Below are 24,293 nucleotides of genomic sequence, written 5' to 3'. Positions count from 1 at the left end.
ATTTGGTGTGTTCTACCTGTGACCCTTGTGAGTAAGTCAATTTTGATGCTGTTACCAAACTTTGGAGTTCCAAGGAATGGTTCCTAGCAGCAGGTTCAGTTGGAGTGTAAATTCCTGGCGTGACTGGTGTCTTAATGTATCCTAGTAAGGACAGGATAGTTGTCCCACCATATCTTTAAAATCTTGAGTATTTGGCTGTTTAGCTCACAAATACCTTTTGTACGATCTCCTTGCTTTAGTATTTCACTGTGGAGGTTTTTGGCACAGTTCTCCTTAATGGGATGGGATGGTGCCTTGTGCCTGGCTTTTCCAATTGTGGGAAGCTTGGCCATGGATTTAAACTGCTCAGTCCAGAATAAAAATCATCACAGAGGGCCCAGGGCTTCCCCCAGAAGTGTGGAATGTTGTGTTTTGAACAGGATTGTTTCGTGGTTCTTTCTCTGTGGGGTGATACTTTCCCCCAGCCCTCAGTGGCAAGGATGCCATGGGTGGGTTTTTGTTTGGTTTCTTTAATTCAGGTACAATATAATTTGCTGACTCCACCCATTGGCTGGGTGAGTGGATCCCAGGACAGCAGCAGACGAACGTCTGTCCCACTTTATCATGGCTTTAAGGAAGTGGAAGAAAACTGGACCAAACACAGTTCATCAGGTAAGAAAGAAAACGTAAGGAATTTTTTATTCCAAGTTTTGCCTTTATAAATAAATGAGAGCCCTTTCTGTGCCTTGGTCTGGGCAGCTTTTCCTGCTTTTAATGGGCATAGTTACAATAGGTAAAAATACATCTAATAATGCCAGAATTGTTTTATTAAACAAAATTCAAAGTTGTTCTCATCTAGGAGCATGCAACAAGTAATTAAATATAAGTATGTGTTTATTTTGCCAGGATTGTAGGCGTAGGAAAACTTTGGCTGCATGTACCACAGGTTAGAGCACCCATAATGTGTCATGGAGCTGGCTTGGACTCTGGTAGTGGTCTTAAAATGTGGAAGGTTGTGGGGATGGAGGAGAGAATATAACGTAATGTGGCCTATTTAAACTGCCACTTTGAAGGGTGTTTTTTGTTCTCACATTCCAGACTCAGCTCCACAGCCCAGGTTCTACTGCATCCTGTCTCCAGAAGCCTCTGAGGACGATCTGAACCGTCTGGATAGCACGGTATGGCACTGCTGGTAGAGAGTTTCTGGAGGGCCATGGGGTTTGCCAAGTGCCAGGGAAAACAGACAAGAAGGAAAGACTTATTTAAACAGAGGATTGGGAATCTTTCACTAAGTGGAGGAAAGAAGAGCGGCCAGATAAGATAACACGGGATTCCTTTTTGCTCCTAGTTGGATGTCAGGGCAGTCACTGTGCAAAGGCTGTGAAGATCTGTTGTCGTACTTGCAGGCATGCTTGGGATTCAGACTGACACATGGCATTAGAGTTGTTTTCTCACCACTTTGCTCCAGGTTCTCCCTGGGTTTTGTTTCCTCACTACATTTGTTGCCATCAGGGTTATGGGCTCTCTGTCCTGCCTGCTCCTTATCCCCAGTCCATTTGTCCTCAGTCCCGACAGAACCTCTCCCTGAAGTTCATTTTGCGTGGTTTTGGGCTGTGGGTATTCTGAATGCTTAAAGAGCTTTTCAAAGCAAGGGTCCTGACTTGTCATCTCCTGCAGGTTTGTGAGGTCCTTTTCTCCAGGGCTACGAAGTACGACGAGCTCTACGCAGCCCTCACCTCGTTACTGGCTGCTGGGTCCCAGTTTGATACCCTCAGGAGGAGGGAGAACAAAAATGTCACTGCACTGGTGAGACTGTCTTGCTGCCTGTGTTGAGGAGTAGCAAGTTTTCAAACTTAGTATTTTCAAGCAAAGTGTTTAACCAAAGTATTTTGGACTGTGCTTGGAGTAAGGAGGAGCTTTAAAATCTCGTAACTAACCATAATGTTCGTGGTGGCTACACATCTCTTGAGTTTTTAATTCCTAGTGTGCTTTCGACTTGCTGTAAGTCCATGGTAATTGCAGGAGGTGTGGCTAGAACACAATTAAACAGGAGAGAATTGTATAACTTTTCCTTTTTCCTTTCTCGCTCCTGTGTTGCATATTTTATTGTTTAATATGACAGAAACTCAGTCCAGAACATGTTCATCTGATTTGGCACATCTGCAGGAGTGTGGAGTCCCTGAGGAGATAGTTCAGTAGCTGTAATGATGGAAACTGCAGTCTTTCTGTACTAACTTTTCCAACTGTTCCTCTGTGTAGGAAGCCTGTGCCCTTCAGTACTACTTCCTGATCCTGTGGCGGATCCTGGGGATTTTGCCTCCCTCCAAAAGCTACATGCACCATTTGGCCATGAACACCCCCGAGATGAGTGACTGTGACCTCCTGCACACCCTGCGCTGGTCTTCCCGCCTGCAGATCCCGTCCTATGTCGTGTGGATCAAGGTACAGCCTCAGCTCCGTGGGGTGTGTGGAGATGGTGACAGTGAGAGTGTCGGTCTCCTCCGTCCTGGCTGCACGTGGGGTTTGTTCTGTGGGAACTTGGGCCTCTCTTTTCTAAACTGGTTCATTCCAGAGCACTGTTCAAGCATGATGGGTCTGGGTTTTGGCATTTGTAGGATCACCTTATCAAGCAGGGCATGAAGGCTGAACATGCTGCTCCTCTCATCGAACTGACCTCCAGCAAGTGCATCTCAGTGAAGTACGACGTGGAAATAGCAGAGGAATACTTTGCTCGGCAGGTGAGGTGGTGGGAGTGCAGCTGGGCACACGGAACTCCTGCTTCTGTGGAATGATCTGCACTTACTGTTCCATCCCTCTCTGTTTTCAGATCTCTTCTTTCTGCACTGTTGACTGCACAACCATTCTCCAGCTGCACGAAGTCCCCAGTTTACAATCCATTTACACCCTTGATGCTGCAATCTCCAAGATCCAGGTTTCTCTAGACGAGCACTTTTCCAAGTTAGCTGCAGAAACTGATCCCCACAAGTCCTCAGAGATAACCAAGAACCTCCTCCCTGCTACGCTGCAGCTCATTGACACTTATGCTACATTTACCAGGTACAGCCCTTGGGATTTCCAGCAGGGATACCATTTCCTGCTGTGTTTTGGGATTTCTCTGCACTTCATGTGTTGTTTTCTTAGAAGTGCCTGGGAGTTTTATAGTCCAGAGTAATTGCTTTATGTTGTCTAGAGGGTCCATTGCTTTAAAAGAATAACAAGTAGCTTCTCAAGCCAGGCATGGGACGTTGTTGTTTCTGAGTAGCCTCCTTGTCTGATCTTCCAAGGCTTCCTTGCAAGTTTTCAAAACCAGCTTTTCCTCAAAAGATAAAGCCACCCTCTAGGATAGTGCTACTTAAGGTTATTTCTCTGGGATAATACTGAGGCTGTCAGACCATCGAGAAAGAGAGGGGGGCTAATTCTTACATTAAAAATCTGAATTCTTCTAAACTCTCGTTAGAACCTGTGTAGAAGAAAGCAAAAATAAATCAGCTTTTTCTTTTTGGGCACTTCTTCTGGTAAGTAGCTTAGAGGGGATAAAGCCCAGAACTCCCTTAGTGGTGTAAGATGAAGTGTGGGGCAGAACTTCAGAAGTTTGTGTTTTATCTGTCACTCCATTGACACAGTTCTGAGCTGCAGAGCTGATTCCTGAAGTAAATCCTCTCCATGCTGCCTGCAGATCCTACTTGCTGCGGAGCCTCTCAGAGGAGGGTTCCTCGGACAACAAACCGTCCAACACTCTGGGTGAGGGGCAGGGCACGGGGTTCAGGGTGCCTCCTCCCTGCAGGTGAATCTTTCCTCAGTGCTGCCAATACCCAATTTCAAAGTGATCTCCACCTCTCTGTTCAAACGAGTGAGTTGTGCTGCCAGCACAGCGAAGTCTCTTCCTTTCAGTACCTTACCAACTGAAACAGTTGGGCAAACCTTGAAAGGATCAGTATCTTGTGGATTCCTCTGGATTAGTGAAATGCTCTTATAACCATATTGGAACTGGTGGCATGGAATAACAAGGGGAACTATGAAATGTTAGTATGCTCAAGACTTCTGTGAATTAGTATTTGTGCCATGTTTTCTGCAGTTTTAATGAAGTGGAGGAAGCTGGGACACCCTTAAATAAAACTTCGGGATGATTTTGACTCGTAGACCCGTGAATTTATTCAGTGCATGATTGTTCTGTGTAACTGCAGGTCCGACCCTTGTCCAGAACTTGCCATCAGCTGTGCAGACCCTGTGTGAGTCCTGGAACAACATCCACACCAACGAGTTCCCCAACATCGGCTCATGGGTGAGTCCAGCCTCAGGGCCTGGTCTGGTGTGACTGCAGCTGCAGGAGTTGCTGGGAATGGGGGCACCGTGTGGCTCTGTCCCAGATCCAGGGCTCTGATGTGTGTGTGTCCCTCCCCAGCGCAACGCCTTTGCCAACGACACCATCCCTGCAGAAAGCTACATCAGCGCCGTGCAGGCCGCCCACCTGGGCACCCTCTGCAGCCAGAGCCTGCCCCTGGCAGCCTCCCTCAAGCACACCCTGCTGTCCCTGGTCAGGCTCACCGGGGATCTCATCGTGTAAGTCAGGCCTGTGTTACACTGTGTGTTCCGTGCCCTGCTGGGTGCATTGCTCCGTGTCCTCCAGGGCTGACTTCAGGCTGTGGCTGTGCCACACTTACTGACCTGGTGCTGGTTCTGACCTAAACCTTCCAGTTCACAGTTCCAAATACTAAATGAATGACAGACAGTCTTTCTGTCTTCATGTGATATCTCCAAAAGTCGATCTCCCTGAGAGAAACCTTTTTATCAAATATGGACTTGAAGAAACTGGGATATAAACTGACACAGTACGGATCTAATTAATTAATTCGTGTTTTGTTATCATTCACTCGTGTCAAGTTAATGTGTAAGGAAAAGAGAAATGCCATTTTTTTACCAGGGACTTAGTCTAAAATACTCTGAAACCAAAAAGTAGTTGTTGACACTGCAAACAAGCCCAAAAGCCACAGTATGTGACAATGGGGCTGTCTAGGCAGATGTTGTAAGTGTATATATGCAAAAGCAACGTGTAGAATTTTCCAAAGGAGAACTGTTTTTCTGAGAGGGAAATGGCTGGGCCAGTGTATTGATCCCACCTTTCTAAAAATGGTTTCATCACTCACTTGCATTCAGAGTTGTGCCTCACTTAATGTGAATTCTAGTTTCCAGCAGGGACGTTCTGGGACACGTCATGCAGAGAATTAATTTGTGTCCTTTTCTTTCCAAGCTGGTCAGATGATCTGAACCCACCCCAGGTGATTCATTCCCTGCTGCCCCTCCTTCTGGAGACCAGCACAGAGAGTGTGGCAGAAATCAGCAGCAACTCCCTGGAGAGGATCTTGGGCCCTGCAGAGTCCGATGAGTTCCTGGCACGTGTTTATGAGAAGTTGATCACAGGGTGCTATAACATCCTGGCCCATCACTCTGACCCAAACAGGTAACAGAGCTGTGTGCATAGCTTGGCTACAGCAGTGTTGCTTCTGGAACAGAAAATATCAGCTTATTTTTATCTGTTGAAAGCTTCTACTTGTATACTATAAATATGAGATATTTTATCCACATTACCAGAATTGTGGAGAGGGGGTGAGAGCAAGAGAGAATGGGGAGGAGTAACACCAGAAGAGACTTAAAGTGTAAAAAGAGCAGCTCTTAATAGGAATTTGCGTGTGAGGTGTCTGAAAGGTCTGGATTATTCTGGAGTTCTGACTGGGACTTCCCTTAGAGCATCATGTGTCCCTTTGTTCTGAACTTGGTGGATTTGTTGGTGTTTTATTCATCAATTGTTTTTCTCCTGTCTCTTGGAAGAAGAGCTGCTTTCAATTGGTGGAAAATTTACTGGAATTGTAATAGCAAAATGGATCACTTCTGGCCTCTCAGAACTGTTCTGATTGTTGAAATTGTTTCTGTATGTTCTTATTTGATCCTCATGTACTTGATCCTTATCTATTCCTCTTTTAATCCTCAGTGGCCTGGATGAGTCCATCTTGGAGGAATGTTTGCAGCATCTGGAGAAACAGCTGGAGAGCAGCCAGGCCAGAAAAGCCATGGAGGAATTCTTTTCAGAAAGGTGAAGCACCATGGGGGTTGTAGCCCAAGGACTTCATTTCTCATCCTTTTTCTGTTAGCTTGTCCCTGTAGACACCAAGGTGATGTTAATGCAGGAAAATGCAGGATGTTGTGCAGGAAAATACAGACTGTGTAAGGCCAGGATATCCTTCAGGCAGTGCAGGAGAGTGGGAAGAGACTCTGGGGGGGAGAGGACCTGGGTCTTTGTCCAAATCAAACGCTCAGCGAGTCCTCACAGCGATGATCAGTGGGGAATCTTGCAAGATGATTGTTCTGTCCCAGCAGGTTTCTGAGAGATGCTGCTCCATAAGGCACTTACAGACCAAGCTGCAAAATCCCAAATTCTCTCAGTGCTTCTCTGGGGCTACAGGTTGATAATTTTAAGGGTGGAGGTGGGAGGTTGGCCTGACTTTGAATCATGAAGACAAATTGTGCTGGCAGCAGCCTAGAACAGCTGTGATAGAAATAGCCTAGCACACCCACAGTGTTCTGAGTGTGAGGTGAAGGAGAGGAAAGGCTTTCTCCCTCAGAAAGCTGACCATTGCCTGGTTTTTCTCTGTATTTGTTCAACAGTTCAGAATCAAAGCAGCCTGGTGGCTGTACAATGTTAGTATGGAAGGGAAAGATAGGCAAGAAAATCTTGACTTTTGGTTTGCAAAGCAGTTCAGGCCCTTTTGTGACTCGGTATGTGGAGACCACTGAAGTGCTACTGAGGAGCCCATTCATGAGTTTTGGTCTGAGCTGGGTTTGCTGTTTGGCTGAAAGGAATTTCTGTGGTTTGGCTGCTGAGCAGTGTTAACACAAACTCCTGCCAGTCTGAAACGTGAGGGCAGAGACAAGTGGAGCCAGTGGAAAAAGGGAATGGGCTGCTTTTTACAAAGGTGATTTAATTCCCCCCTCTGTGCAGTGGAGAACTGGTGCAGATCATGATGGCGACGGCCAACGAGAACCTCTCGGCCAAGTTCTGTAACAGGGTGCTGAAATTCTTCACCAAGCTCTTCCAGCTGAGTAAGTGCTGCTGGCATCTCCTCCGTTCTGCCTTTGCCACTTCACATTGTTCTGGTATTGTCTGAGATTGGGAGGAAGCTGTGGGAGGGAGTGGGATCACATCTCCGCTCTTTTAAGGAAAGCCATTTCATGAGTGTTCACTGGAGTAACTGTCACTGACAGAAACTTTCCCCCCAGCTGAGAAGAGCCCCAACCCCAGCCTGCTGCGCCTCTGCGGCTCCCTGGCTCAGCTGGCCTGTGTGGAGCCCGTGAGGCTGCAGGCCTGGCTGACCAGGATGACCATGTCCCCACCCAAGGACTCGGACCAGCTGGACGTGGTGCAGGAGAACAGGCAGCTGCTGCAGCTCCTGACAACTTACATTGTTCGGGAGAACAGGTAAAGCACAGCCTCGGTCCTGTCCTGTGTGCTCTGTTTGTTCTTGAGAGGTGCACATTTTGTGTGAGTTGCTGCTGGTTCTTTGTGGTACCTGTGTGAAACTGTCCTCTTTTTGCTCAGCCAAGTGGGGGAAGGTGTGTGCACTGTTCTGCTCAGCACCCTGATACCAATGGCAACGGAGATGTTGGCCAATGGGGATGGCACGGGCTTTCCTGAGCTGATGGTCGTCATGGCAACTTTGGCCAGTGCAGGACAAGGGGCAGGACACCTCCAGCTTCATGGTGCTGCTGTGGACTGGCTGGGCAGATGGTAAGAGTGAACTCTGTGCTGCTGATGCTTCATTTGTGGGGTGTTCTTCATTTCTTTCCTGGTTTTTTGGGGACAGAAATTTGTGTTCACAGATGCTCCCTTCTCTCTTAGTTTACTATTTGTTGTTTGAACTATGAAGTGTCTGAGGGAGGCTGATCTGTGTCCATCTGTTCCAAACAATCACATTTTTTCTTTCTTTTCTACTCTGGATAGTCAAATTACTGCATTTATACGTTCCCCGTTGTTAATCTAAAGCAAACTGAATGCTTGAAGCTGTTGGTCAGGACTGAGTTTGTACTTTCCAAAGGCTCTCAGCTGCAATGAGGGGTTTTGGGCTTCCCATCCCTGGAAATATCCCAGGCCAGGCTGGACAGGGTTTGGAGCACCCTGGGATAGTGGAAGGTGTCCCTGTCTGTGGCTGGGGGTGGGATGAGATGGGCTTTAGGGTTCCTTCCATCCTAAACCATTCTGTAGTAATTCCCAGTTTTGTGTTGCAGTAAGAAATACCTGTCTCAAAAGAACGTGGTAGAAAAAATGAATGCCAACGTCATGCAAGGGAAGGTAAGACTTGTGCTGGTGCTTCACTTGCAGGAATGAATCCCAGGCACGAGTTCAGCTGTCCTGGTTTGGTTTCATGGTGGGAATTTTAAAACCATTTGGCCAGGGAGGGACTGTCCTGTTTGCGTGCCCTGTAGCTGCTGTTGGGGGATGTGAGTGTTGCTCTGATTTTCCTTCACTTCTGCTCCCCAGCACGTGACCATCCTGGAGTGCACGTGCCACATCGTGTCCTACCTGGCCGATGTCACCAACGCCCTGAGCCAGAGCAGCGGGCAGGGCCCCAGCCACCTGTCTGTGGACGGGGAGGAGAGGGCCATCGAGGTGGACTCCGACTGGGTGGAGGAGCTGGCGGTGGAGGAGGAGGACTCTCAGGCTGAAGACTCGGTAGGCAACGGGCACAGGGGATGCTGCAAAGGACAGGAGGGTTTATTGTGCACCTCGCAAACCACTCAGTTTGTAAATTGAGATTTTGCTGTTTATTCCTGATGTGAGACTGAGTGAAGAACTCTACTTGTCAGTTCCTTCCTGCCTAGATCTCTTGACTTTGTGATGTCAACAAAAGTAAAATTTTTATTTTTTTAATTAAAGGGAGAAATGACGTAAAACGGGTTTGTTCCTACTGGTTGCTCAATTACTACTTTTTGTATCAGCAAGCAATTTAGATTAACAGTTTAGAGCTGTTGGGTGGTGAAAGAAAAGCTGTTAGAGTGTGTTCTTTAAGATTTTTTGTATCAAATTTTTGTTACTGTTTCTTTTTCTTGTTAACCGTTTCATGTTACTACAATGTGTCACCATCTGCTCTCTCCATGTGGTTTTGATTCCGGCTGCCTCCTTTCAGCTCAGTGGTACTAAAACTTGCTATTCCTAAAATGCTCGTTTGGGGAGTTTATTCTGTACGTGTACTTCACTGTAGCTGCAGTTATAACACCTTCCTAAAACAATTTTCTTCTGGATAGGATGAAGATTCTCTCTGTAATAAGCTCTGTACCTTCACCATCACTCAGAAAGAATTCATGAATCAACATTGGTAAGAATCTCAAGCTTGTGTTCAGAGTTTCAACCTGGTGTTTCTGGCCATTGGGAAGGAAACCGGTGTAGTTTGTGAGCCTCAAGGCACTGCCTGTCAAAACTCACCTGGCTTATTTTGGGCAGGTACCACTGTCACACTTGCAAGATGGTTGACGGGGTTGGTGTTTGCACAGTTTGTGCTAAAGTTTGTCACAAGGATCATGAGATTTCTTACGCCAAGTACGGATCCTTCTTCTGTGACTGTGGAGCCAAGGAGGATGGCAGCTGCCTGGTAAATTCTTTATGTCTTCAGATTTTTGAGTCCTTTGCAATTTTCTGTTCTGCAGTAAGTTATGTCAGGATTTGAGATGGCAGGACTGCTAAGACTTGAAGGCTTTGACTTTATAATGAACCCTCAGAATTTACAGCTCGCCTGGAAATTAATTTTTTTGCACCAAATAAGAGCATTGGCAAATCGGTGTCCTAGTGACTCCTGGGATTCCACCTGCCTTTACAGAATTTGCTGCACAGCAAAGAACACCTTTTCCCATGTTTTCCACTAGCAGCAAACAAAGTAATAGTGTCTTAAATATGGAAATTTTTTAGTCCTTGGGTGGAGGGTCACATGCAGGATGTTATTTCTTTAGAACTGTGCTCTAATTGCTGCTCTTACAATCTGTATTCACTTCATCAGTAGCCAGGTCGAGTCTGGTTTGGGCTTTCAGTGTCACTCTGTCATTCCCAGGCGCTGGTGAAGAGAACTCCCAGCAGTGGGATGAGCTCTACCATGAAGGAATCGGCCTTCCAGAGCGAGCCCCGCGTGCCCGAGAGCGTCATCCGCCACGCGAGCACGTCCCCTGCCGAGAAGGCCAAGGTCACCATCAGTGAGGGCAAGGGCCCCGACGAGGAGAAGCCCAAGAAGAGCAGCCTGTGCAGAAATGTGGAGGGCTGTCGAGAGGAGCTGCAGTCCCAGGTATAATTGTCAGCTGCTAAACAGAAATGGGTTATGGTGAGGATCTTGGGCAGGCCGGGTTGGTTATCAGCTGAGTTGTTTGATTTTTACGATGAGAGGGGTCATAAAGGAGTGTCAGGCTTTAAAAAGCAGTTGATGTGCAGCTCCCATCAGGAGCATCTTGTTCCTTGTTTGCCTAATCTGTTTGTTTCTTGTAGGCCAACTTCTCCTTTGCCCCTTTGGTGCTGGAGATGCTGAATTTCCTGATGGATGCCATCCAGGTCAACTTCCAGCAAGCTTCAGCCATGGGGAGCAGCAGCCGTGCCCAGCAGGCTCTCAACGAGCTCCACACTTTGGACAAATCGGTAGAAATGACGGATCAGTTGATGGTACGGAACAAAAGGGATTAACAGAGTGCGCATGGGGGGAGTGGCTTTTAAACAGAGACGTTCCAGTGACACCCTTTGGGTGCTTTGCCTTGCTCAGGTCCCAACCCTTGGCTCTCAGGAAGGCGCCTTTGAGAACGTGCGCATGAACTACAGCGGGGACCAGGGCCAGACGATCCGGCAGCTGATCAGCGCGCACGTGCTGCGGCGCGTGGCCATGTGCGTGCTGTCCTCGCCCCACGGCCGCCGCCAGCACCTGGCCGTGAGCCACGAGAAGGGCAAGGTGAGCCCCCTGCACGGAGCCCTGGGCTCCTGAGGGAAGGGGAGCAGTGCAGGAGATGCTGGGTTCCTGAGGGAAGGGGAACAGTGGTGGAGCTGCTGGGTTCCTGGGGGAAGGGGAACAGTGCTGGAGCTGCTGGGTTCCTGAGGGAAGTGGAACAGTGCTGGAGCTGCTGGGTTTGTGAGGGAAATGGAACAGTGGTGGAGCTGCTGGGTTCGTGAGGGAAATGGAACAGTGGTGGAGCTGCTGGGTTCGTGAGGGAAATGGAACAGTGGTGGAGCTGCTGGGTTCCTGAGGGAAGGGGAACAGTGCTGGAGCTGCTGGGTTCCTGAGGGAAGGGGAACAGTGCTGGATCTACTGGGTTCCTGAGGGAAGGGGAACAGCACTGTGCAACAGGCAGGACTGTGGTTTGTTCTGCCCATCCTGAGATCTGGTGTGAAGTGTTGCGTAGCTTAGGGGAAAGTCTCATAGGAAAAACTCTTCAGGGAAAAGAACTCCTGCAGCAGGAAGAGCGAGAACAACTCGCTGCCCTCACCCACCTCACTGCAGGCACCTGAGAGGAGGTTGGAGTCAGGTGGGGGTTCATGACTCAGTGAAAGGACAAGAGGAAATGACCTTAAGGTGCGCCAAGGGAGGTTCAAATTAGTTACTATGAACACAAATTTGACTACAGGAATGGTCAGGCATTGGAATAAGTGTCCCAGATAGGTGGTGGAGTCACCAACTCTGGAGGTGTTCAAGAGGTGTCTGGACATGGGGGATGTGGTTTAGGGGTGATCATGGTGGTGGCTGGACTCAGTGATCCCGTGGGTCTCTTCCAGCCTTGATGATTCTGTGGTTCTGATTCTGTAACTGGGATCTGGAATTGAAATGCCTGACTCCTTCAGTTACAAAGTCAGATAACTGGGTTCATTCTGTGGTGCAGATCACAGTGCTCCAGCTCTCAGCCCTGCTGAAACAAGCCGACTCCAGCAAAAGAAAACTGACCCTCACCCGCCTGGCATCCGCTCCTGTCCCCTTCACTGTGCTGAGCCTGACTGGGAATCCCTGCAAGGAGGACTACCTGGCTGTGTGTGGGCTCAAGGTAAGTTCCTGCCAAACGCTTTTCCAGGGAGCTGCAGACATCAGCTCAAAGCCAGCTGTGTTTGTTTCCTCTGAGGAGTCAGCACGGAGCTGCCTCCGAAGCTCTGTCACTAATTTAGCTCCCGATTCACTTTCCTGCTAGGTAGATGAGGCAAATGAAGGAGGACCTGTATGAACAATATAATTAATGAGACAGTGTCTTGAAATAGTATTTCTTAGTGTATTTAGGCTGATTTTGTTTTAAGAGAAGAGCCAAGGTTTAGTCATGTCAAACTTACTGTGTTATAACTAGTCTGTAGCTATTGGTGTTCTTTGGCAAGGACTCCTCTTCTTTGTATTCTCCCAAATTTAGATTCAACTTTCCCAGTGCAGAATCTACAGATGTGTTATTTAGCTGAGAAAAAGCTGCACTCTCTGTAGTTTTTTTTGGTTTTTTCTTCTCAAACCTTCATGTCAATTCATCTTTAATGCAGGAAATCTAGATTTAGATTCTTTAAATCATTATTTGCCCTGCGAGAAATGCTGACTTTTAACTCTGTTCTTGGCTTCAAAGGTTCATAAACATTTTGTTCTTATATTTGACCGAATTTCTTGATTACTCCAGGACTGCCACGTGTTAACGTTCAGCAGCTCTGGATCAGTCTCTGATCATTTGGTGCTTCATCCCCAACTGGCCACTGGGAATTTCATCATCAAAGCCGTGTGGCTGCCTGGATCTCAAACAGAGCTGGCCATTGTCACTGCAGACTTTGTGAAGGTATATCTGGTCATGAGCTATTGATGATACAGCTTCTTGCAGACATCAGAGTCTGGATCCTCATGGAGTTGCATGTGGGAGAATGGGATAATATTCTTAGAAACATAAATTTGGGATGTTTGGGCTGTTCTTGCAGGGAAAAGCAAAACCAAAGAATTCAAAGAGCAAAACCCCAAACTGTAACATCTCATAGGGGTTCCCTCAGCTCTTGTCCGTTTGCACTGTTTTGTTAATTACTGCCTTGATAATTGTTGTAGTTAATTCTTTCCTTGGTTCTTCCCACAGATTTATGATCTCTCAGTAGATGCCTTGAGTCCAACTTTCTACTTCCTCCTACCGAGTTCCAAAATCAGGGATGTCACTTTCCTGTTCAACGAGGAGGGGAAGAACATCATAGTGATCATGTCCTCTGCTGGGTACATCTACACACAGCTCATGGAGGAGGCCAGCAGTGCCCAGCACGGACCCTTCTATGTCACCAATGTGCTTGAAGTCAATCACGAGGACCTGAAGGTGCTGGTGACTTCCCTTTCTCTCTTTTTGCATCTTCCATTTGAAGGCAGAAGTTTCCTTCTTTTTTTTCCCTTCTCCTTTTAAGCCCCCGATCTAGATCAAGGAGCTTTCTCATTCCTCTAAAGAGAGAAATATCCTTACAGTAAAAGGAGGTGGGGGTGAAAATTAAACCCCTTGATCCTTTCATCTAGAAAATGGAGCATGCTTTCTGTGGCTGGCTCTGAAGTCGTGCCCAGCAGGATTTCTCAGCAGGGAGATGGCTTCAGAGCAGTGCTGCTCTCGGAGCGAGGCCCTCCAAAGGTGCAGGAGCAGAAGGGATAAATCACCATTGCTGGGGCTGGAGAGCTGGAGTGAACCTTTGTTTCTAGTCTGGGGGTGACCTTTAAAATCTCTCCAGTGTTTTTACCCCAGCCTGCTTCAAAACAGGAATAGATGGGAGGGAGGCCCTCAGGAAGGGCTTTTATGAGCTGGGAATACAGGGAATGCTCCATGTGAGACTGTCACACGGCGCTGAGGCTCACAGCTGCGGGAGCTCAGGGTGTTACCTACAGCCTCTGGGTGTGCAGGCTCAGCATCCCCTTCCAGAGCCTTTGAAGTGTCTGATGGATGAGTTCACCCAGGAGTTCAGCTTAGAAAATTGTCATTTAGGGCTCTGTTCTCTCACTGCTGGGGAGGAGGGGCGGCTTTGGCAATAATTCCATCGTAAATTTAAAAGCCTGACAGAGTGTTTGGGGATATTTGTGTTTATGTTAAATGTTGGCATTTCTCTGGATCCCCCAGGACAGCAATGGCCAGGTGGCAGGAGGAGGGGTGTCAGTCTATTACTCCCACGTGCTGCAGATGTTGTTCTTCAGCTACTGCCAAGGCAAATCCTTCGCAGCCACCATCAGCCGGGCCAGCCTGGAAGTGCAGCGGCTCTTCCCAATTAACATCAAGAGGTGAGGATCCCGAGGGAGACTCCCTGCATTTTTATTTCTTTTCATTATTAATAAATATTGCTTATTATTAAACATTCCCAGCTCTGAATGGCCAAACCTCGTGGTGAAAATTCCCTCTTGGCTGATGATTTCATGCTGCTTTTCATGGTCCTTCTGTTCTAATGGACTTGGATGATCCTTGGTGGTCTCTTCCAGCTCAGGAATTCCGTGGTACCCCAGTTGCAGGATGATTAGAAACAAAGCTGTCTGCTTTAGCAGTAGGCCACACATGCATTTTGTCTTCCCAGCAGGATTTCAGAGCAGAAAGGTGTCTGCAGAGCAGTGGAGCTGCACAGAGTGAGCTGCTCCTGGTGCAGCCGCTGGGATTATCGGCCCTCGCCGAGGTGGCCGAGCAAGAAACCTTCATTTCCTTTGGGCACCACTGCTGCAGCACACCTTGTGCACTGTGCGTGTTAAGGCTGATTTTCAGACTCCCTTGGGGGAAAGCAATCTCTTACTCTATGAATGTGGCAAGAAAAACCAGTTCTGTTGTGTTTTCTGATACACGGTGCTGGGCACACAGGCCGCAGACTCTTCAGTAGCCTGACAAAAAGCCACTGTCACGAGTGGGCTCTGAAGGAGGGTCAAGTTCCAAGAGCTCCTGAACTCCAGTCCAGTTTGGCTTAGTCTTTTTGCAGCTCTGTTTTCACTTTTTCCAGTGAGCAGTCACACATACTCTCCTGCATTGACTTTTGCTTACTGCTGCTGGGTGTGTTAAAACCTGGAACTGTTCATCTGTTCAGATAAAAAGATTCATGAAAGCCATTTATAAATTATGTCCTTGATTTGGGGCATAAAATGCAACACTGAGCAAGTTTTTCCTCGAGCTTGGAGAGAGGGATCAGGACTGAGAACTGAGATGCTTGTGCCTTCTGTCCACTGGTGACTGTATGAGGTTTCTCACCTGTAAAACAGACACTGTTCATTGGTGCAGTGCTTGAATCCCTGCTCAGGATGAAGCTTTAACTGACTTGAACACGATGAAATTTGCATGGTTTTGCTTGTGCTGCTCTTTAAATGAATGCCATTGTGCTTATGTGCTTCGTCTCTTGCAGTTCCAATGGTGGCAGTAAGACTTCTCCAGCCCTATGTCAGTGGTCTGAGGTGATGAACCACCCTGGCCTGGTGTGCTGTGTCCAGCAAACCACGGGTGTCCCACTGGTGGTGATGGTGAAGCCGGACACCTTCCTCATCCAGGAGATTAAGACCTTGCCAGCCAAAGCAAAGGTTAGTCAGAATTCCCTGTATTTTTGACCCTTAACATTTGGTTTCTTGTTCTATCAACCAGATCTCCAGTCTTAGCAGCTTTTCTAATGCGATGAGTTTGTTCCTCCAAGCAAGAGTTGCCAAGTCCTTGCTTTGCCTTGCAGATCCAGGACATGGTGGCCATCCGTCACACGGCCTGCAACGAGCAGCAGAGGACCACCATGATCCTGCTGTGTGAGGATGGCAGCCTGAGGATCTACATGGCCAACGTGGAGAACACGTCCTACTGGCTCCAGCCCTCTCTGCAGCCCAGCAGTGTCATCAGCATCATGAAACCCGTCCGCAAGCGCAAGGCAGCCGCCATCAGTAAGGGCTCCTCACATGACCTTTGTAACTAATGGGATGTAAAGATTGATCAGCATCATCTAAACACTTTAAACATTCACCTCTGACAATTACCTAAGCACTGGCTAAGTGGGTAGAATGTTTCCATAGATGTATACAGAAATAGTTTCCAAAGGAGGCCAGTTGTTTCTGCAGGTTTTTTGCCACAGCTTTGCCTGTTTAGAATGTCTTTTGTCATAAACATCTCTTTCCCCTTCTAGCAACTCGCACATCCAGCCAGGTGAACTTCCCCATTGACTTCTTTGAGCACAACCAGCAGCTCACAGACGTGGAGTTCGGAGGCAATGACCTGCTGCAGGTGTACAATGCACAGCAGATAAAGCACCGGCTCAATTCCACGGGCATGTACGTGGCCAACACAAAGGTAAGTGGGGCAATCAGGGGACTCTTTCAGGCTTCTGGGTGACATTATTGTTCATTATTGTTCATGTTGATACCATGCCTGGCCTTAAGGAGTCTGCTTTGTTCAAATGACCCCGCACAAATACCGTAATTCAGTAAACAGCGGAGGCACCTCTGCACAGATTGCTTGGCTTCAGAGGGGGTTTTTGAGCTGTGGTTTGTTCTCTGCAGCCTGGGGGTTTCACCATCGAGGTGACCAACAACAACAGCACGATGGTGATGACGGGCATGCGGATCCAGATCGGCACCCAGGCCATCGAGAGAGCTCCCTCCTACCTGGAGATCTTCGGCCGCACCATGCAGCTCAACATGACCCGCGCCCGCTGGTTCGACTTCCCCTTCACCCGGGAGGAGGCCTTGCAGGCTGACAAGAAACTCACCATCTTCAGTAAGGCTTTGTGCACTGCTTGGTCTGACCCACAGATGGTTTTGTTTGGGTGGGATGAAGCTGCTTCACCTCACAGCAGGGAGTTGCCATGATCTGTTTGTTTACCCTTCAAAACCAGTCTGAGGGGGGAGCCCTGAACATTTCATAACTTTGTTTATGGCCCAGTTTCTTGCTGCAGTGAGTGAATGGTCAGTGGTTGAGCTCAGTGATTTTGTGCTGAGGGAAGAGAAGGAGAATGGCTTTGCAAAGGAGATGGCACTGTCAAGTGGCTGTGTGTTAATGGCAGTGTAATTGCTGTCCTGGCCCTGTGAAACGACACTGGTTTGTATCCAACAGCAACAGTTTTCTCAGTTTTTAAGAAATTTCTCTCATCACTACAGTTGGGGCTTCTGTGGATCCTGCTGGAGTCACCATGATGGATTCCATAAAAATTTATGGCAAAACCAAAGAGCAGTTTGGCTGGCCTGATGAGCCCCCCGAGGACTTCCCGTCTGCTTCCGTGAGCAACGTTTGTCCCCCAAACCTCAACCAAGGGAATGGCACTGGGGACACGGAGTCAGCTGCCCCTGCTGCTGCCAGTGGGACTGTCCTGGAGAGGTATTTCCACAGTCTTTCTTTTATTTCTCCTTGGAAATGGGTCGTTGTTGTGGCGGGCACTTGGGTGCACTTGTGTGCTTTTCCTAAGTGGGAGAACTGGAGGGAATTAGTGAGTTGTTCTGACTGCCTTACAAAGCAGCAACTGGAAACACTGATTATCTGGGTAGGAGGGTTAGTGGTGGCTCTTGGTTGATCTGGTGCAGTAGATGGGTAGATCTGTGTGCATGCTTCTGCTGCCTAGTTCATGTTTTAGCAGTCTCGAGCTCAAAGGAATTTCTGCTGCCTTGGTACATTCTCTCATTTCAAGCTGGCCCTTTTTCATTATCTAGAGCTCACAAAGGTCAGGCTTCTCTGAAGTTAAGCTCAGTTTTGAGGAGGGCTTTGTGTGTGACCCTTCCTTAGGCTCGTGGCTCCCACCAACTTGCCCTGTAGCCCACATGCCTCAGGCTGAACTGTTGTGCTGGGGAAAGTGTTTGGTTTCCCCCCTTATCCCTGCTGAGAGCCAAACCCCAAGGTTTATTCACCTTTAGTGAATAAATAGAACTTGTGTTCATTCTTCTATCCACGCTGTGTTTTGCTTTGAGCTCATACAGTCTGTGTCATAAGGGTTGTAGAAGGCAGCAAGGACAGGAGGGAAACAGCTCAAAGAAGAACTGGTACTGCTGAAAAAAAAGCATTTTAAAGGATACATACACTGCTCCACTGGGAGGAAGTGGTGGTTAAGTTTGTCTGACTGAAATTCTCGGGTAAAGGGTCAGGGCTTGAAGTGCCAGTTAGGCCCAGTTGAGGGACCTGTTCAGCCATCCTTTAATATTTTGTCTAATAGTACATGGGATTTTTTCCTGTGTTTATTTTCCCTTTCCTTCCCTCCTCTGCTGTGACATCCCCACAAGATGTCCCTCTTGGCACAGACATGCTCTCTGGTTTTCCAGAGCAGTGGGATTATATTCTAAAAATTCAGATAAAAAAACCTATTCTTCCTATTTGGTGTTGGCTTCTAAAGGGCCTCTGGAGTAGGAGCAGCTACTGGCAGGCAGGAGGCAGCTTTTCTATCCAAGTTTGGTGTCTGAACTCGAATTTAAGCCTGGGTGGTGCTTTAAGTGGTGCTTTAAGTGGTGCTTGGCTTCTCTGTGTGAGGTGACCTGGCTCCTCTCTGTCTTTGTTTTGCTCCAGACCGGTGTGTGCTGCCCAGGTAGAAAGACCCTGCTTAGACTGACGCTCCCCCAGCTTCCTGATTTCCCCATTTAATTTGCCTTTTGCTTAGAATGTGTTCTAGGGAGTTTTTCTGTGAGCTTTACACATTTTTATTTTTTTTTTTCCTTTTTCTTTGCTCCCCCAAAGTTCTGACACTGAGTCCCTAACCACTCTGGACCGGTTAGTATGGCATCCTTTTCTCTGCACGAATGAGTGTGTGTCAGAGAGACAGAACACATGGTGTGGCTTTTGGTGACTGGGGTTTTTTTGTTTTCCAAGTGACATTTGCTTCTTTACATTCTGGTCATTGCATGGCAGATGGTTTAGCAAATGTAAAGATGAGGTGGTTTGCAGATTTTTGCTGTACACAGCGCAACTGTTGCTCGTTTGACAGACTCCTCTCTGCTTTGTTCCTTACTTGCACCTTCTTATCCCACTTCTATTCCCCCCAAGCTTTATGAAGGTGGCTGTGGGGAGGGGGATGTTATTTATCACTACCACACCAGACAATTGTTCCTTCTGCCTCATATCCAATCCTAGTGTTATTTCTCCCCTTAATGCCTTTTCCTGTATCTTCCTGCTCCTTCTGGTGTGTCGGGTGGCATTTCAGGTAGTTCTACCTGGGGGCATGGAGTGCTGCTACAGGGACTTTGCAGCCACTTGTAAATCAGGTTTTCCCTCGGGAGGAGTGTTTTCCCAGCCTGCCTTCCCACTGTCCAGAGCCTGAACCTCAGCATCCCTCCTCGCTTGGGGTCACACCCAGTGCTCCAAGTTAATTTCCCTCTGGAATATTTTGTGCTGAAACTCCAAATTGGAAAGAGCAACCTGTGTGAAAATAGCAAGCGAGTAGAATGTTGCTCCCTAGCAAAGTCGGTTCCGCTTTTTCCCATGTGTCATAGCCAGCCTTGATCTGCAGTCATCTGTACGTCTGGGGGCCATGGTGAATTGGGACTGTCAAGACAATCCAAGTTATCCCTGCTGCAGGCTGCGTAAGGAAATGTTTTATCCTCTTTGGGAGAGAAAAGCCCCTGTCTTTCAGCTGTGGATTATTAAAGCAGTCCTAAGTTTGTCTGTGAGCGTGAGCCAGGTTTAACTCTGGTCTGTAACACAATGAAATGATATGCATGGTGCCTGTGGCAGGTTTTATCATGCTTTGATTTTGTACTTGGCATTCGTTAGCTGTCTCTGAGCTACTCATGACTGTAGCCCGCATAAAGCAAAGTGCTAAGGAGAGAGAAGGGTTGCTGTACTCAAGCCTGCTTTCCTCTCTCCCTCCAGGCTAGTAGTGAGTTCTTTAGAAGCGCTGGAAAGCTGCTTTGCTGTGGGACCAGTCAACGAGAAGGCAAGTAACTTTCTGAATACATTCCTGAGCTTTGGAGCTGGGGGAGGAGGGGCGAGCTCAGCACTACCTCCTGCAGCCCCGGGGGCCTGATAGGAGCAGAGCCGCATCCCTTTTGCTCAGAGCACTGATCTGAAAGTTGCCTTAGCCAAAAGCATTTGAAACTAGTTTAGAATGACAATTGGCATTTGCATTTAGCGCTGGTGGGCTTGTTGTGCTTCGGAGTGAGGAGTGACCTCGTTTACAGAAACAGCAGGGTAGCAGCCCATAAATCTCAAAAGGACTTCTCTTATGTAGACATGTGAAATGTTCCCTAAATGTCAAACAGTAAATCAGAGGAGGCTGTCAAAAGGGTATTGAGGGGAGGGAGCTGCAGGTACTCTGAGTGATGGTGAATATACTGAATAATGGGGTTTGTCTGTTCTTAGGAGAAGAATAAGATTGCAGCTCAGGAACTGGCTACTGTGCTGCTGTCCATGCCAGCCCCTTCCAGCCTGCAGCAGCAGACCAAGAGCCTCCTGGCCAGCTTGCACACCAGCCGTTCAGCCTACCACAACCACAAGGTACTGCCCAGGGCATGAGGATCTGGGGGCTCCTGGAACTTGCCAGGTCATGGCTGAGGTGCAGCACAGCCCTAGAGAGCCCTTCCTCCATGCAGCACAAGCCTCCTGCCTCATCTCCCTTTAGCTCCTGCTGCCTGCCCTGCTGGCTTTTGTGTTTCACCAGAGTTGTGTGATTCTGTGACCTTTTAGGATTAGTTGTCCTTCCTTAGATGACAAGTGCCGGATTTCCCCAGGATCTGTCCCGTGGTTGTACTTCAGCTTCTTCCTCGTGCTCAGTCAGTTGTTTTTCTTTGCCTGTGTTATCTTTCACTCTACAGGATCAAGCACTACTGAGCAAAGCCATTCAGTATTTGACTTCCTCAACCAAAGAAGGAAAGGACCTTGATCCCGAGGTGTTCCAGAGGCTGGTCATCACTGCTCGATCCATTGCTATTATGAGACCCAACAATCTGGTTCACTACACGGAGTCAAAGCTGCCACAGCTGGAAACAGGTAGATAAGTCTGTAATTTTCTCTAAGTTTCTGTTGTGATAATTGAAGCTGTGTTGGGGTGTCGGGTTCGGAGTGACAGGGAATGTATTTGACACGTTTGGTAGGTGTGTGATATCCTGGTGGTGAGAACATCAAAGCCTCTGAAAAAAGCCATTTCAAATAAACTTGGTGTTACCCTCATTAAGGCTTTCCCCTGCACATTTCTGAGAGGTGTTTTTTAATCTGTGCAGAGAGTGAAGAAGGGCAGGAGGCCCAGAAGCACACAGAAGGAGAGGGCTGCACCTTCATTACCCAGCTGGTGAACCACTTCTGGAAGCTCCATGCATCAAAACCCAAAAACGCCTTCCTGGCCCCTGCCTGCCTGCCAGGTGGGAGAGCTCTTCCTTCGCTATTGGCAAGCCTGTGGCTTCTGAAGGGGCCTGATTTAAGTTTGTAAGCAGGGAAAATGACTTGTTCAGTGCTAGTGGTGCACTGAGAGCTTTGTGATGTGGAGCTGCGAATTCTGCTCCGAAGCTTTTGTTCAGGGGGATGTGCATTGTGCCAGGAAAAAGGGACTGATGATTGATTTACCCACATTTGGCTTTGTGGGTGGTGGTAGAGGATATTCAGTGGTGCTGGTATATGGAGTTCACAATATTCCATCAGACAGGCAAGGCTGGCTCAGTCTGGACTGAAAATCAATATATTTGTGCTGTTAACATTGTGCCTGGAAGTCTGCAAACAAAATGCTTCCTGCAGTGCCTCACTCTGTGCTGAAATACAGAGAGAGCTGATTCCAGTCCTGCTTTTATTCCTCTCAGGTCTCACTCACGTTGAAGCCACAGTCAATGCTTTGGTGGATATTATCCATGGGTACTGCACATGTGAGCTGGACTGTATCCATACAGCATCCAAGATCTACATGCAGATGTTGCTTTGCCCAGTACGTTATCTTGCTCTGCTCTGTAATTGCACCAGGGGAGGTTTAGGTTGGACATCAGGAAAAATTCCTTCATGGAAAGGGTTGTCCAGCCTGCCACAGGCTGCCCAGAGCACTGCTTGAGTCACTGCCTCTGGAGGGATTTAGAAGTGTAGATGTGGCACCTGGGGACATGGGTTAGGGGGATTGGCAGTGTTTGGTTTATGGCTGGACTCGAGCGCAGAGGGCTTTTTGAACCTAAGTGTTGCTATGATTCTATAGTGTGAAAATAATTAAATGTGGGTAGAACAAGAATACGTAGTACAGACACAAAATGCAGCCAAAAGCACCCAGCCAGAGCTGAATCAAGGAGAATTCTCTCTCTCCTTGTGTTCCAGTAATGTTTGCCATGTGCTGCATGTGAAATTACAAGTGTTGCTCTGTGGCTCCTGAGGGAAACAGGGAGCTGAGGCAGCGCCTTGTGCCCTACATGAGCCATGGCCAAGGAGAGTCACAAGTGTATTTTTAGCCAAATGCTGTGAATAAGGACTGAGAGCTTCAGCAGTGTAATGATGAACTGTTAACCCTGCAGGACCCAGCAGTGAGCTTTTCCTGCAAGCAAGCTTTGATCAGGGTGCTGAGACCACGGAACAAGCGGAGACACGTGACCCTGCCATCGTCCCCTCGCAGCAACACTCCCATGGGTATGCCAGGGCATCCCTCTGCCTTCAGACCAGCAAGGCCTTCTTGACTGGTCAGAAAGGACAGGAAAAATAAAGTAGTCTTGTTATAAATCAGGACGGAAAAAAGACTAAAATCAGCCTTTTTCTTTTGCTCTTCCTTGCCCCTTAAACCCCTTTTAAAAATTTTATTTAATAAATGCTCACCTTTTTGTTGATATTTTGGGATTCAAAGAGGAGATCTCTCTGAGATATTCCCCTTTCAGCGACAGGAAAATCTGATAATTTTATCTAGAGAGCAGTAATCCAGAGTTAGTATTTCTATGCATGTTTGCAGGGTCTAATAAATCAGTCAAAGATGTGTGCAGACCAGAATTAGAGCATCAGAGCTCCATCCAAGAGAGGCTTTTTAGTATTGAAGCAAATTCTAGGTGTCAGGGAGTCTCTTGGTAACTGGGGGTAGCTTGGGTTTTTCCCAGCATTAACTGCCTCACTTGGGATGGGATGAGCTGTGCATTTATGAACTCATGCTCTGCCACTCAGGAGATAAGGATGATGATGATGATGACGATGCAGAAGACAAGCTGCAGAGCTCTGGGATAGCAAATGGAGAGCACATCCGACAGGAGAGCCAGGAGCAGAGTGAGGTGGATCACGGGGACTTTGAGATGGTGGTGAGTCCAGAGCTTCTCCTTGGAGCCTTTGAAGTGTGCTAGGACTTGAGTTAAATTTAGTTCTGATGAGCCTGCTTGTAGTGCTCCATTACTGGTGGTGGTCTGGGGGAAAGCTCTCACTGTGTTTCCTCTCCACAGTCAGAATCCATGGTTTTGGAGACTTCTGAGAATGTGAATAATGGGAACCCTTCTCCTCTGGAGGCTCTCCTGGCTGGAGCAGAGGGCTTCCCTCCGATGCTGGATATCCCTCCAGATGCAGATGATGAGACAATGGTGGAATTGGCTATTGCCCTGAGCCTGCAACAGGATCAGCAAGGTCAGATGTGGGCACTGTTGGCAGGCAAAAGGGGGATGGAAACTGGGAAAGAAATGAAGCAAAGCTGTTGGTGTCACCACCAGTGAACCAAAGACAGCAGAACTATGAAATGTACAGAAAATGCCAGAACTAGCTACATTCTCTCAAAGAAAGATGCTCATAACTTGTGCTCTGCTTACAGGGAGCAGCAGCAGTGCCCTTGGACTGCAGAGCTTAGGACTGTCTGGCCAAGCTCCCAGCTCCTCCTCGCTGGACGCCGGAACGCTCTCAGACACAACGGCATCAGGTAACTGTTCACTGCAAGGAATCAGCTTTTTCAGATTTTGACCTAAATAATGCCTTAAAATTGGTTTGCAGATATGGTTTGGAAGAGCCAATTATTACTCTTGGCTTCTTGTACTTATGAGAGTGTACTTACAGCTTTTCCCTGCTTTGATGGACTCTCACTGTAGACTTGTGAGGAAGTTATTTCCTCTCTTTAAACTAAAGCAGACAAAACAAAGCATGTGCTGTATTTCCCTTGCATTTATAAACAACCAGACACTGTTCTTTAGGTACCTGTGCATGCCTGTGTGTTTGATGAAAAGGTTTCCTCTCGGGATGTCTCTCCTCCACTGCTTTCAGCAGCCTTAATTGTCCTGCTGCTCGCCCCAAGCTCCCTTTCCGTTTGTAGCTGAGCCCAAAGCCCGATTCCCGCGGCCCTTCCCCGTAGCGTGAGCGTCGTTTGCGGTTGTTCCCAGGCAGTGTTTTTACTTGTAACAGCTCTCTTTATTCTCTTAGCTCCAGCGTCCGACGACGAGGGCAGCACGGCGGCCACGGACGGCTCGACGCTGCGGACATCGCCCGCGGAGCACGGCGGCAGCGTG

The 24,293-nt window shown here is 48.0% G+C and overlaps 1 protein-coding gene across 1 annotated transcript in view; it reads left to right on the top strand.

The window, feature by feature from the left end:
• The window catches only part of UBR4 (ubiquitin protein ligase E3 component n-recognin 4), a 76,193-nt gene that overhangs the window by 9,578 nt on the left and 42,322 nt on the right, over window positions 1-24,293 (top strand). The window contains 40 exon segments of the mRNA XM_017735073.1: window positions 515-651; window positions 1,078-1,157; window positions 1,657-1,785; window positions 2,239-2,421; window positions 2,595-2,717; window positions 2,807-3,036; window positions 3,656-3,720; window positions 4,164-4,261; window positions 4,382-4,539; window positions 5,228-5,437; window positions 5,966-6,067; window positions 6,974-7,074; window positions 7,252-7,450; window positions 7,571-7,759; window positions 8,257-8,320; window positions 8,510-8,701; window positions 9,274-9,344; window positions 9,470-9,617; window positions 10,071-10,298; window positions 10,496-10,666; window positions 10,764-10,946; window positions 11,869-12,027; window positions 12,631-12,783; window positions 13,069-13,296; window positions 14,077-14,234; window positions 15,329-15,500; window positions 15,644-15,845; window positions 16,085-16,248; window positions 16,458-16,674; window positions 17,055-17,271; window positions 19,744-19,807; window positions 20,233-20,367; window positions 20,685-20,859; window positions 21,090-21,227; window positions 21,660-21,781; window positions 22,350-22,461; window positions 22,981-23,111; window positions 23,250-23,427; window positions 23,609-23,713; window positions 24,208-24,290. Coding sequence (XP_017590562.1) covers window positions 515-651; window positions 1,078-1,157; window positions 1,657-1,785; window positions 2,239-2,421; window positions 2,595-2,717; window positions 2,807-3,036; window positions 3,656-3,720; window positions 4,164-4,261; window positions 4,382-4,539; window positions 5,228-5,437; window positions 5,966-6,067; window positions 6,974-7,074; window positions 7,252-7,450; window positions 7,571-7,759; window positions 8,257-8,320; window positions 8,510-8,701; window positions 9,274-9,344; window positions 9,470-9,617; window positions 10,071-10,298; window positions 10,496-10,666; window positions 10,764-10,946; window positions 11,869-12,027; window positions 12,631-12,783; window positions 13,069-13,296; window positions 14,077-14,234; window positions 15,329-15,500; window positions 15,644-15,845; window positions 16,085-16,248; window positions 16,458-16,674; window positions 17,055-17,271; window positions 19,744-19,807; window positions 20,233-20,367; window positions 20,685-20,859; window positions 21,090-21,227; window positions 21,660-21,781; window positions 22,350-22,461; window positions 22,981-23,111; window positions 23,250-23,427; window positions 23,609-23,713; window positions 24,208-24,290 — 5,974 coding nt within the window.

Source organism: Corvus brachyrhynchos, unplaced genomic scaffold, assembly GCF_000691975.1.
Source record: "Corvus brachyrhynchos isolate BGI_N302 unplaced genomic scaffold, ASM69197v1 scaffold525, whole genome shotgun sequence".
Classification (NCBI taxonomy): domain Eukaryota; kingdom Metazoa; phylum Chordata; class Aves; order Passeriformes; family Corvidae; genus Corvus; species Corvus brachyrhynchos.
The sequence above is the reverse complement of the archived record's forward strand: the minus strand, read 5'-3'. Positions and strand labels throughout refer to the sequence as shown.